Here is a 14,275-nt window from a genome sequence, read left to right as displayed (position 1 = left end):
GTAAATGGGAAACAAGCTAACTTGGTAAAAACTCTCAAAATTGACAAAAAGGTAATGATACATGATTCTTGTTACTTTAGTATACTCAAAATAATGTAATTTGCCATCAGGAGTAAATGAGGACTTTCTGCATTAGGTAATAAACAGCAGCAAAGATGCATTAAGCTTATGTATGCTACAGCATATTGCTCCCAATAATCTGTATCTCTATGTTAAAGAAAATGAACAGAGATTGGGTAATCACTTTGCTGAACATCTTTGACATTTACAAACATTTATCCTGAACTTCCAGTCATTTATTTCTTTAATTCTCTGTCTGAATCTTGAATGATCTACTCTTGCTACTATGTCCTGTGTTCCTATATTGTTCTTATAACCTTTTGGCACTTTACCATCCACACCACAGACAGAGCTGAGCTATCCCCTAACTTTGTTCTACTAATCCAGAGACCGAAGTCATGCTCATTGGCAGTTTTTCAACCAGCACCTGTTTAGTGATACTCTGCTCACTGAACTCAGTTTGGGTTCCACCAGAGCCACTTAACTCCTGACCTCATTGCAGCCTTGGTCCAAACATGGATAAAAGAGGTGAGGTCAGAATATCAGGTCTTAATAAGAAGGCTGCATCAAAAAGCCAATGGGAATCGTGAACATTCTCCACTGACTGGAATCATACGAAGCACAAAAGGATGGACCCAAAACATTGACTTTCCTGCACCTCCGATGCTGTCAGACTTGCTGTGCTTCTCCAACTCCACATTTTATCAACAAAAGGAAGGTGGTCGTGTTGTTGCAGATCAGTCATCTCAGCAGAAGCTCAAGGTAGTGTCCTAGGTTCAACCATCTGCAGTTGCTTCATTAATGTACTTCCCTCCATCATAAGGGCAGAAGTGGGGATATTTGTTGATAATTGCATAATGTTCAGCACCATATGCAACTTCCCACATACTGAAGCAGCTAATGTTCAAATGCAGCAAAACCTGAACAATATCCAGGTTGTGTTGAGAAGTGTCTAGTAACATTCATCCCATACAAGTGCCAGGCAATGACCATCACCACCTGATATTCAATGACACCACCACCCCTGAATCCTGCACTGTCAACATACTGGAGGTTACTACTGAACACAACCTGAACTGGACTTGCCATAGTCAACCACATCTCTTGCGTTTCCCGCACCTCTGCCCTCACATCCCCTCCCCCTAACAAAAATAAAGACAGAATCCCCCTTGTCCTCACATATCGCCCAACCAACCTCCACATTCAGCGTAACATTCTCCGCCACTTCCGCCACCTACAATCCGACCCCACAACCAAACAGATATTTCCCTCCCCACACCTATCTGGCTTCCGTAGGGACCGCTCCCTCTGCGACTCCCTTGTCCGCTCCAGACTCCCCACTAACCCCACCACCCCCCGGCATCTTTCCCTGCAACTGTAGGAACCTTCCCTCTCATCTCCATTCAAGGCGCAAAACAAACTTCCACATTGACAGATGTGCAGGTGAACCCCTGTATAATGTGGCCTCCTCTTCATCAGTGAGACCAAGCGGAGGCTTGGAGACCATTTTGTAGAGCATCTGCACTCTGTTCACAACAAACGACAACACCTTCTGGTCGCCAACCATTTTAACTCCCCCTCCCGCTTCCTGGGTGACATGTCCATCCTGGGCCTCCTCTAGTGTCACAATGACACCACCCACAAACTACAGGAGCAGTACCTCATATTCCGCATTAGGAGCCTACAGCCCGATGGCCTAAATGTGATTTTATCAGTTTCAAAATCTCCCCAGCCCCGGCCTCACCCCATGACCAGCGCTCCCTCTCATCCTCGCCTCCTTGGCCTGACAACCTGTCCATCTTCTCTCCCACCTCACTGACTAATCCCCATCACTCCCTACCTGCACTCACCGATTACCATCCCACCTACCTTCCCCAGCCCACCCCTCCTCTCTCAACTTATTTCTGAGCTCCCTTTGCCCTCTTAATTTCTGAAGGGTGCCGACCCGAAACGTCAACTTTCCTGCTCCTCTGATGCTGCCTGGCCTGCTGTGTTCCTCTAGCTCCATACTGTGTTATCTCTGACTCCAGCATCTGCAGTACTTACTATCTCTGGACTAGCCATATTAATGTTTTGGCTACAAGAGAAAGTTAGAGTCTAGGAATGCTGCAGATTCACCTTCTGACTGTCCAAAGTCTGTGCGCTATTAAAAGGCACAAGTCAGGAGCATGATGGAATACTCACCAATCGCCTGGATAAGTTCAGCTCCATCAAGACCGATGAAGCTCAGTATTACCTAACACAAAACAGCCCACTTGATTGGTACCACATCCATAAACATCCACACCCACCACCGCAGCAGTGTGTACTACTTACAGATGCACTGCAGAAATTCACCAAAGCTCCTTAGATAGCACCTTCCAAACTCATGACTACCGCCATCTCTCAAGGCAAAGGCTGCAGGTACATGGGAATACCACCACCTGCAAAGTTCTCTCCAAGCAACTCACCATTATGACTTGGAAATATATCACTGTTTCTTCACTGCCACTGGGTTAAAATCCTGGAAGCCCCCTCCTAAACAGCATTATGGGTGCACCTACACCAAATATACTTAGCAGTTCAAGGAGGTAGCTCACTAACCAGGGAGAGAGAAAGCTACTGAAACATCCTCAATAATAGCAGAGACCACCACATATGTGCGATTGACAAGTTGAAAACATTTGCAATCAGTTTTAGCCAGAATTCCCTAATGATCGATTCATCTTGGTTTCCTCCCAAGTCCCCAACATAACAGAAGCCAGTGTTCAGAGTTTGATCCACTCCAATCAGTACTTTAATCATTTAATCACTGCTGTAATTCACTCATCACAGACCTCTCTTTGGTTCTTTTACTGCAGCCCTTACTTTTCATGGTTCACAAGCTGTTCATCCCTGATCCCTTTCAATTCTAAAGAACAGCTATTGACCGGAAAGTGTAAGGACTACACACATTTTATTTGGCATAATCAACCAGAAAATGGAAGTTTGAATTATCATCCGTTTTGTTTTTGACAACTTGAAAGAAAAGCTGAACTGTATGATATGCTCTTGCTAAAACTTGGTGCTGGCCCCAGCTGTCTTTAGGGGGAGCAAAAAAAACAATACAGGCCCAGCAATCTCATTTGTACTGGTTTAACGTAGCAGTTTGACACAAAACTGATAGGCAAGAAAACAGTTGGGATTCAGACCTTCAAACAGGACAAGACTAAGACAAAGAAAAGACTGGCCCGACAGGAAAAACTAACCTAACTCACCCACAGTACTGACACGGACAGAGCAGACCAACGGATAACTATCCGACCAGCCACTCACAGGTACTGAAAAAGCGGTCTTCACATGCTTACTAAATTACAATCACAGATGAGAGTCAAACTGACTTCCTAACAGCACTAGAATCCACTCTAAAAAACGGACTCACAGACGAAACCTAACAGACCATAAGTCCCAACACTGAGCAGAAAGATTGAAGCTAACATCCTGAACACATGGGAGAGGAAGCCCCGAGAAGGACTCAGGCGAGACAAAAACATTGTGAACCTACCTGCAGACAAGGGATGTATAATTGTCATTCTAAACAAAGCAGAATATGGTGAGAAAGCACAAACATTACTCACAGATTTACCAACAGATGGTGAAAGACCCCACACTACAACTAGAAAACCAAATGACCGCTACCCTAAGGAAATTACACCGGACAGGGGAAATAAACAAAACAGACTACCAAAGGATGAAACCAGAGGGATCAAACAGACCCTGCTACCAAGGTACCCAAGCCAGAAGTTCCCCTTAGATCTATAGTCTCCCTCTTGGGTACACCAACATACAGACTGGCTAAAGAATTACAACAGAAACTGACACACCTAGTAAGTGGCTCAACACACTCTCTCCACTCGGACCAAGAATTCCTCAATATCAAAGACACCAGAATCAATGAGGACAAAATTATGACCTCCTTTGACATGAAAGCACTATTTACTTCCATCGATATCCCCCTAACCAAGGAAACACTAGCCTTGTTATTAGACGAACCAGTATTGCCAACCCCCCTGCAACAACAATACTATCAGCAAGGACAGCACCCTCAGACCGCTGGATTTATGGCACAACACCCACTTTGTCTTCAACGGCCAGGTATACAAACAAATCAACAGAACACCCATGGGATCATCCACATCAGGACTTATAGCTGAAGCAGTAATGCAAAGTCTAGAACGGACAGCCCTTCCCAGTATCCAGCCAAAACTATGGGTCCGCTATGTAGATGACACATTTGTCATTATCAAGCACACAACACTGGAGGAAATCCACCAACACATCATCCTCCTCACCAGCATAAAATTCACCAAGGAAGAGGAAAACAACTGACTCCCATTCCTGGGTGAAATGGTCGAATGAAGGGCCAACGGTGGGCTCCAGACCAGCGTATACAGGAAGACCACCCATACCATAGTTAAATACTTAACTACAACAGTAACCGCCCCAACACCCACAAACGCAGCTGAATCAGAACACTGTTCAAAAAAGCCATAACACATTGCAGCACCCCAGAACTGTGCAAAGCTGAAGAACACCTCCACAGCGTCTTTAAAAACAATGGCTACCCAAAAAGCGCAGTCCGTCGGTACTTACTCAACAGACAACAGGAAGACGTGGCACACCCGAAACACTAGTCACCCTGCCATACATCAATAACTTATCAGAGATGGTACCCAGACTACTCCGACGACTAGGAATCACAGTAGCACACAAACCCACAGCTACACTACGATAACCACTGACGAGAACAAAGGGTCCTATACCCACAACTAACAGGACCAATGTTACATATAAAATCCCAGGTAAGGACTGCCACAAACACTACATCGGACAGACTGGGACAAAACTAGCTATCAGGGTACACGAGCACCAACTAGCTACCAAGAGATGCGACCAACTATCATTCATTTCTATACACTCGAACAAAGAAGGCCACCAATTCGACTGGGACAACGTAACCATCCTCGGACAAGCCAACCAAAGACATGCGCGGGATCTCCTAGAGACCTGGTACTCAATCCAGAACTCCGTCAACAAACGTGTAGAAATAGATCCTATATACTAACCACTACAAAGCAGAACCAAATGAGGCCGACCACCACATCAGACCGGGCCACGTAAATATCAAGCAGGACAGACCAACAACACTGGAGGCGCACTGATGATGTTACCTCGTACGGTGACAAAATGTCTGCAAACCAACCTACCAGCTCGGTGAACAAATCAACAAACTGAGCTGCAAGTCTTCTCAAAAGCTTTAAACCGTCAGCCTACCAGCAAGTGAAATTAGTCTCTTCCTCTCACTGAGTGAAAGAAATAGCACCCAAAGACTTTAAGGGGAGAAAAAACTGCTAATTTAAGACAAGACCTAGGACCAGCTGAGCAGTGACTGAATTGAAAGTCACACGCGTTAATGTGATATGATCTGCAAATGACAAAAAAAGAGAAAGTCACATCATTTTACCCCATTTGGTTGGACTCTGATCTACAGACTTTGTGCCTTTTTGTCTTTATATTCCAACCATGATACTCCTATAAAAATGCTGCTGGTCTTATCTGTCTTGTCTGTCCTATTTGTGGATAAATGTGTGTGTGCTTGGATTTAAAGGGGGTTTGTGAAAGCATTTGTAATTAATACTCTGTTCTGCGACATGTTAGAGGATAGGTTCGTTATAATAAATGAATTTTGCATTCTTATTCATTGCTGAAACCTACTACGAGTTTCTTTTATCTTAGATAGTGATCACAGTTAGGCAATAACCACTGTACAGGTTAAACTGGTCACCTATCACACTTGTGACAACTCATGGAATGGTGGGGCTTGGATTCTAGTACTCTATTCCAATCAGCATCTTTTCAGGATAAACTTGTTCTCTCTCCACCCATACTAATCTGCTCAGTGCTTTCAGCACTTCATGTTTTTAATTTCACATTTCCAGCATCTACAATAGTTTGGTTTTGTGAAGAGGAGAAACGTTCTGCCAATCAACATCAATGGTGCTATCTTCAAAGTCATTTTCAGATGAGAAACTCCACAACCTAGACTATCAAAAACCTTGACAAAATTAAATTTAAAATATGAAGTAAGCTCATTGATGTTCATGTGACAAGTCAAAAAAACGATAATTCAAACAATACAGATGAATTAAGGTGGCAATGGCAGATAAAATTTAATGGGGACAAATATGAAGCACTGCACATAGAAAGAAAAATGGGTATTGCAGTTACTCCATAGTTAATATTCAAGTTAAAGAGGAATCCAAGTCATGAAAGACTCCATACTGGTCCAATTACAGTCAAGCAGCAACAAATGATAGACAATTAAACATTTCAAAATATTTAAAGTCAACTAGGGATTGACAATAAGTACTTGCCTCACCAGTAATGTCCCCATCCAATTAATGAATTAACAAATAAACCATGCTTATTAACTGCACGGTGCTCTGATAAGATCACTACTCAAGTCTAATGTCTACTTCTGATTCCCAGGTCAAAGGCATGATTTAAACAGTGCAGACAATATTGAAAACAACCAGTTTCAATAATAAGAACAAAATACTATGGACATTTGACATTTACAAGACTCAGAACATAATACCGTACAGGCAAAGACTATATCTGGAATATTATTTAAAACAAAATTATGAAAAGTGTTTACATTCAAGTTCAAACTAGCAAATGTGCAACTAAAATCAGCAAGTTCTTCAACTGAAGAAGAGAAATAGAATAGCTGAAAGGATGAAATGGTGTGAATATCGTGAATTGTTCAAAAATTAACTGCATGCCACAACCGTGAAGATTATTGGATCTTTATGGATGAGATCAATTATGATGAAATGAATGGGCTCCTTCATCTGCATTTATCTTGTGATCCTGAGATAACAAGCTGCTACATTAACCTCATTTAAAAACTCTCTCAGCATGGAGGCAAAAATTAGTGAGGGGGATTTTGTTTTGGTGCGCAATCAATTTTAAGTAATTCTGCAAAATTGCCTGAAAGAGACAACTTTCTGACCTTATAATTTCTGACAGTTGAAATTGCTTTATTTTAGAAGTAGTAAATAAAACAATACATCATAACCAATAATATAGATGGAAGTGTCATCTTTTTCTGGTGAGTCAGACTCATACAACATGGAGACAGACCATTCGGTCCAACCTTCCATGCTGACCATAATCCCAAATGAAACTAGTCCCACATGCCTGCTCCTGGCCCATATCCCTCCAAACCTTTCCTATTCATGTATCCATCCAAATGTCTTTTAAACATTGTATTTGTACCTGCACCCACCACCCTCTGTCTAAAAAACATACCTCATGTAATATTTAAATCTCTCTCCCCTCACATTAAAAATGTGTCCCCTAGTCTTGAAATTCCCCATCTTAGAGAAAAGACAACTACCATCAACTCTATCTATACCTCTCATTATTTTATAAACTTCTTTCAGGTCACCTCTCAACCTCCAATGCTCAGTGAAAGAAGTCCCAGCCTATTCAGCCTTTCTTTATAACTCAAACTTTCCATATCCAGCAACATCCTGATAAATCTCTTCTGAATCCTCTCCAGCTTGATAATATCCTTCCTCTAACTGGGTGACCAGAACTGGACAAAGTCTTCCAGAAGAGGCCTCATCAACGCCCTGTGCAACCTCACCATAACATTCCAACTTCTATACTCAAAGGACTGAGCAATGAAGGCAAGCGTGCCAAATGCCTTTTTAACCACCCTGTCTATATATGACAAACTTTAAAGAATTACGTACCTACACCTCGAGGTCTCTCTAACTACAACACTACCCAAGGCCCTACCATTAATTGTATAAGCCCTACCCTCGTTTGTTGTACCAAAATGCAATGCCTCGCATTTATCCAGATTGAACTCCATCTACCATTTTTCAGCCTATTGACCCATTTGATCTGGATCCTTTTGTAATCTTACAAAACCTCCTTCACTGTCTTCTATGCCACCAATTTTGGTGTTGTCTGCAAACTTACTAATCATGCCTTCTATATTCTCATCCAAGTCATTTATACAAATGACAAATAAAAGAGGATCTAGAATCCCTGTGGAACACCGCTGGTCACAGGCCTCCAGTCCGAAAAGCAAAGCCACATCATTACCCGGTTTCCTGACGTTCAGCCAATTATGTATCCAATTGGCAAGCTTACCCTGAATCCCATATAACCTAACTTTATTAATTAGTCTACCATGTGGAACCTTAACAAAGGCTTTACTAAATTCCAAATAAACAATACCTACTGCTCTGCCATCAATCTTTTTGGTAACTTCCTCAAAAAACTCAAACAAGTTTGTGAGACATGATTTTCCTTGCACAAAACCATGCTGACTATCCCTAATCAATTTTTGCCTCTCTAAAATGTCCATAAACCCTATCTTTTATAACCACTTCCAACAACTTACCCACAACCGAAGTCAGACTCACAGGTCTATAGTTCCCCGGTTTCTCCTTACAACCTTTCTCAACCAAAGGTACATTAGCCACCCTTCAGTCATTAAGAACCTCACCCATACTTCTAGATGATGCAAATATTTCTGTAAGGGGTCTCAATTTCCTCTCTTAATTCCCACAACATTCTGGGATACATTAGATCAGGTTCTGGAGATTTTATCCACCTTTATATTCTCGGTTCAAAATAGGTGGTGTGTGACACTATAATCACAAAATGTCAATATGACCTGATAACACAGGCTATTATAGAACAGAAGTGATACTAATTTCCCTCCATGAGGTGTCATGGTAATCCCAAAGTGGTCTCATATTCAGTCCTTTCCAAATCCATACTGCATTTTAGCCACAGCAGAATTCTAAGGCATTGGATGCTTTTAAACTGTTTTGGAAAGAAACGTTTAATGCAGAAATATATTGAATTTTGCATTCCTTTATTTTAATTCTTTGCAGTTCAAAAATGTATTGCATACCTTGATTAAGTGATTACTATGAAACTGCTAAATTTTGGGTGTGCTCTATTTTGAGGTTAGTTTCCCGTCTTTCTCTCCAGAGTCATACAGCATGGTAACAGACCTTTCGATTCAATTCAACCAGACAAACCAATCTGACCTCGTCCCATTTGCCAACATTTGACCCATATCCCTCTAAACCCTTCCTCTTCATATACTCATCCAAGCACCTTTTAAATGTTGAACTTGAACGCACCACAGAATTATGTGAAACAGAAACTGTACCATGCAAAGAAGCCAGACAACTCCCTTGAGATTGAAATCAACTTCTCATTAGCTTTTTTGATTACTTCTTGTCCCTTTAATTGAGTATTCACATAATTTGTAATTATCATACATTTTGTAAAGATGGCTACTTGGCCTGTAAAACAAAAAAAGTCCAAAATCCTGCAAGGTGGTTCCTGGAATTATGGGACTGTCCTGTTCATTCACTGCAGCCAAAAAGGCAGCAAGATGAGAGGAGGAATTTCTTCTCCTGGAGGTTTGTGAACCCGTGGAATTCTTTATTACTGAGAGCTGTTGAGGTTGGGTCATTAACTATATTCAAGGTTCAGACAGACGAATTTTAAATCAGTAAGGGAAACAAACGTTATTGGGAAAAGGCAGGAGAGTTGAAGATTAACAAAAGAGTAGACTCGATGGGCTGAATGCCCTATTTCACCTCCTACGTCTTATGGTTTTACTTTCTTTTCTAAGTACAAACCTCATTTAGAATTTGATTAATCCTTGCACATTACAATGGGTCCTTCTAATGGTGTAAGAATTCAAAATTCCTTAGAAAAGAAGCGAGACTTGCTGAGGACAAAAAAAAGCTGAAAATTAGAGGCCAAAGCCAAAAAGTTCTCAACATTTTTTGACAATGAATCATTGTCATTGTAGCACTTTCATGATACGCAATGAAATGCAAATACTTCTGGTGACCGTGGACCAATGCATTCCTATCAAACCATCAAAATGACCTCAGCATTGCAAGATTCAAACTATTAGTAGATGTAGTAGAGAATGAAGCCCACACTAACAAGAAAACAGGATCTTGCTGGATGATCCACACATGAAGCTGTGCAAACTATGTTGCAATAGGACCCCATTTTAATTCACCATCACTCTCTCAAGAGCACGTAGGACAAACAACAAAAACTGGCCTGACCAGTCCATAAAACCTCTTGAATATTAACATGAACGCCCAACTCCAGCAAAAGCAAAACAGCAATAAAATAGCACAAGAATCTTTGATATCATTAAAGTTGCCACATTATAAATTAATATAGAAATGTATCCTACAAATATGAAAAGGTGTGTTTTCAAGGCACTTTGTAAACGTTATTTATAAACATTGATAGATTTCAGCCAAAAACTTTCCACACCCCTTAGTGACAAAAGACTTAGACCCTCTGACCTTCACCCACACATGACTGTAATAATATTCTCTCTACCCAGTACTTATAGTTGCTTCCCAACCCACATCTCCCCACAATTAGTCCCACTCCTTTATGGCCTCCACTTTCTTTCTCTTCCCTGTGACCTGGATTTTTCCACAAAAATATTGTTGACATTTAACTGCCCTCTCAAATGGCCTAGCGAGCTATTATGAATCAGCAACATGTCAGCAATGCCCACATGCCATGAAACAAAACTAAATAATTTTTCAAAATTTAGACCCTAAAATCCATGTTTGTATTTATAAAACGAATAATACCTGTTTTATACAGATACAAGTTGAGCAGAAATGAAGTAAAAGTAGCTTAATCTTAAAACGGACACAGTTGCTGGTCAAAAAACATTAACAACATTAAGCATACAAAAAAGGGAAAGAGGATCCACCATAATGAAAACTCCAGACTGGACTGTCATAGTTTAAAAATCTTAAAATGTCACATTTGTAACAAATTCTCCAAGCAAAATCAGCAGTAATTTATTTCAACTGCATTTGAATGGAAAAATTCAAATAATGGAATATTAGTGCAACAAAATATTACCTTATTATTGTTCAAATTTCAATGAGCAGGCTTTTTAAACAAAACCGATGGCAAAGTTTAATGATACAGTATTTGGAACGTAGGTTCTAAAATAGACAGAACCATGTTTAGATCTAAGTTTGATTTGTAATTTTATATCGTGTGTTAAGAAGTGCTTAGTTTTAGTTTAAGGATTAGATTTGTTCTGTGTGTGGTGCCTGAAATCTGTTGATACATGCACCTTTTCATCAAGATTTACAGCCTTAGAGTAGAGTTTAAGGTGAACAGTGCAGTGCATTAGAAGTAAGGCTAAAGGAAAAAAAAATCCATTCATCTATCATCAAGGTGGCTGAAGACAAAAGAGACACAAACAATTTCAATTAGGAAAGCATTGTGTGCAGGTTCAGTCAGAGCAAAACCATGCTATTAGTTTAGTAGTCCTCAGAAAGTTAGGGATGGGGAAATCCCAAGTAGTTTAGAAGAAAACTCCAAGAACAGAAAAGTGCTGGAAACTGAGTGTATCGAAACCCCACTTGTTTATCTGATAGTCTGCAAGAGGAAAACTTCAGATACCAATTACAGCCCTACCAACTTAAGAATGAATTTTGGAGTGGTGGCAGGTTGAACCTTCATTCAGGTTTGAGGATCTGTAAGAATGTTGTCAAGAGTAAAAGGGTTGAATCTTTATTTTTAATATTTACAGTAATACCATTTCAAGTCGTTTGAACAAATTACAATTTTGGTTCTTTTGTGTCTAATAACTGGGACACTCTTTTGTTAAAAGTATGCTTGGATCCTTTTTGAATATACTCAGTAAATGACCACCATGGTGGTGTTGTCGAAAGGTAGTATTACATGGATTCAAATCCAAAATAAAGGGAGACATACAAGTCAGATCTTGTGGTGCTGTGATGCCTACATTGATTAACCAATATTTAGAGTTAGCTAGAATTAGCTAAGATTCAGTTAGAAAAGCAAAAAAGAACTTGATTTAAAAGAAAAATGAGAAGAGCAAAAAAAGTGAGCAGTGGAAAGGGAGGGGGGAAAAAAAAGATATAAAAGTGGCATTAAAAATGCTTCAATTCCAAAAAGGGAAAACAGACATGACTCGATCACAACAAAGGAAGAAAGAAAATAGTTCAGAGGATGATTTTGATTCTAGTGAGAAATTTAACTAGAAATTTGCATTCAGTGTCCAAATTCACAAAGAATGAAGTTGGAAATGGTTCACCTAAGAAGATAGCTGTGAAATTGAAGTGGAAGACCATCACAGACTAAAAGTCAAACAAAAATCTATCATGAAAAGTCATAACTTACAAACCAAAAATGCTGGAAATACAAGATCTGTGGTGCCTGACCAGTTAACATTTCCAGTTCATGGTTTTCATTAAAAATGGGAAGTGTCTGAGATGCAAAAGGTTTCAAATGAGTACACAGGTGGGGGCTGAACACAATGTAAAGTTGTCATAAGGCTAAAGGAAGGAGAGATTAAATTACAAAAATGAATCATGATGTAAGGTGAAAGTGTACGGAAATGGGACAAATAAAGGAACAAGAAACATCTGGACATGACGACCAGGCCAGATGAGGATGGCAAATTTCCTCCCCTAAAGTTTAAGAGTGAAACAGAGTTTCTTACGGCAGTTTCACAGCACCATTACTAAGTTTATTCAATGAGAGATCGAAATTTACAAAATTAATGTATTCTGCTCAGACATCACCAATGCAAATAAAAATGCAAGTTAGATTTACAGTGGGCTACAAATCATCAGGTCAGCATCAGAAGGAAAAGTTGCCCTTGTTATGAGGTAGGAAGGGGACATGAAAACCAAAAAAGTACTTTAATGGGAAACTTAAGTCAAACAAAAAAACAACTGGGAAAACCAGGCTGTGATTTCTTGATCAACTGTGAACTCATATGGGCATACTGAATAGCACAGATGGTGTTGGCTAGGTCCAATATACTACATTCCATTCTAATGGATTCCACAGAATATCTTTACATAAGCTTGCATTTTATTTGATGTTATTTACTCATCCAGGCAGTCAGCAATTTCACACGAACATGAAAGGAAAATCATTTAAATTTATAAACTGACAAGTTAAAAAAATAAAGCCAGTATAAAGTTTAGCAGTGCACATGTTTAACTTACAGCAGCAGGTTCAGCATGTATTCTGAAATAGATGTTCTATACAGTTATATATTGTTAGCACTGGTGGTTACAGAAACAGTTAGTTAATGTACTACAATTGAAAAGTTTATGTTTTTTTCAAATCTACTTTGTCATTAAGTTGTAAATATATACAGCTGTTCAATGGCTTCTGTATCCTAATGGACAATATTATTTGAACAGGAAGCTGCTGAGATGGTATGCTCCATTACCCAACAATGCAAAGGAGTATAATTAGAACTAAATTCATTGCACTGAATACAGATTTGCATCAGCATTTAGCTTGTACATTGTTTTGTTTTTTACATATACAGGACAGAGGTTATTTGATGGTTTTGAATTAATAAGTTTCACCACACTGATCCAAGTCCAGTATAAGACTCTTTAGTAACGAATTAACAATTTCAGGGAAGAATCTCCAGTAATGACATAGTTACTTTAGGTAGTTTCTATATAAAATGCCATTAGTAAGAATAGGGTTGGTTAGACGAGTCATGGCAGCCAGTACATTGAGGACCATAGGAAAGCTATTCATGCTTCTGATATTTCAGATTTACTGAGTGCTATGGCCAGTTCCAAATCCTCTTGTTCTTGCTGATTTAGTCTCGCTAGTCGTTCCTTCTCTGCTCGTTCACTTTCTCTTTTCGCCCATTCTATTTGGTCTTCCTCACTGGGGTACTGAAACAGTTAAAAAAAAAACTGAACAGAAACATACAGACTATTTCTTACAAACAGCACATTTAAAATGAAGACAGTGGTGTGTTTTAAACTAACAATAATGGCTCTGCTAATAAGTTAAGAAAATCCAAAGTCAGTTTACCTTCAGACGTACACAGGTGGCAATGGATTGGCAACAACTACAAACATTATTAGTTCATAACTTTGAGTGGCCTAAAATTTAATGTGGAGAACACCAGCTACAAGTTAGCAATCTCCATTGTTAACCAACAGTTTCAGTGTTCAAATAAAAGCAAAATACTGCAGATGTTGGAGATCTGAAGTAAAAACAAAGAGTTGGAGGAACTCAGGAGGTGTGGCAGCATCTGTGAAGACAGGAACAGTGTTTAAGATGTTACCTTTGAACTGAATTA

At 39.7% G+C, this 14,275-nt stretch overlaps 2 protein-coding genes across 2 annotated transcripts in view; both read right to left on the bottom strand.

The window, feature by feature from the left end:
• The window catches only part of LOC109928331 (tetratricopeptide repeat protein 39A), a 64,254-nt gene extending 59,015 nt beyond the window's left edge, over positions 1 to 5,239 (bottom strand). Inside the window, exon 1 of the mRNA XM_048602095.1 lies at positions 5,145 to 5,239. The gene's annotated coding sequence lies outside the window, so the exon portion shown is untranslated. The remainder of the gene's footprint in view (positions 1 to 5,144) is intronic.
• Positions 5,240 to 13,007: 7,768 nt separating this feature from the next.
• The window catches only part of eps15 (epidermal growth factor receptor pathway substrate 15), a 128,796-nt gene continuing 127,528 nt past the window's right edge, over positions 13,008 to 14,275 (bottom strand). Inside the window, exon 26 of the mRNA XM_048602094.1 lies at positions 13,008 to 13,862. Coding sequence (XP_048458051.1) covers positions 13,716 to 13,862 — 147 coding nt within the window. The 3' untranslated portion in view covers positions 13,008 to 13,715. The remainder of the gene's footprint in view (positions 13,863 to 14,275) is intronic.

This window comes from Rhincodon typus, chromosome 10 (genome assembly GCF_021869965.1).
Source record: "Rhincodon typus isolate 14 chromosome 10, sRhiTyp1.1, whole genome shotgun sequence".
Taxonomy (NCBI): domain Eukaryota; kingdom Metazoa; phylum Chordata; class Chondrichthyes; order Orectolobiformes; family Rhincodontidae; genus Rhincodon; species Rhincodon typus.
This window is presented reverse-complemented; position numbering and strand designations above follow the sequence as displayed.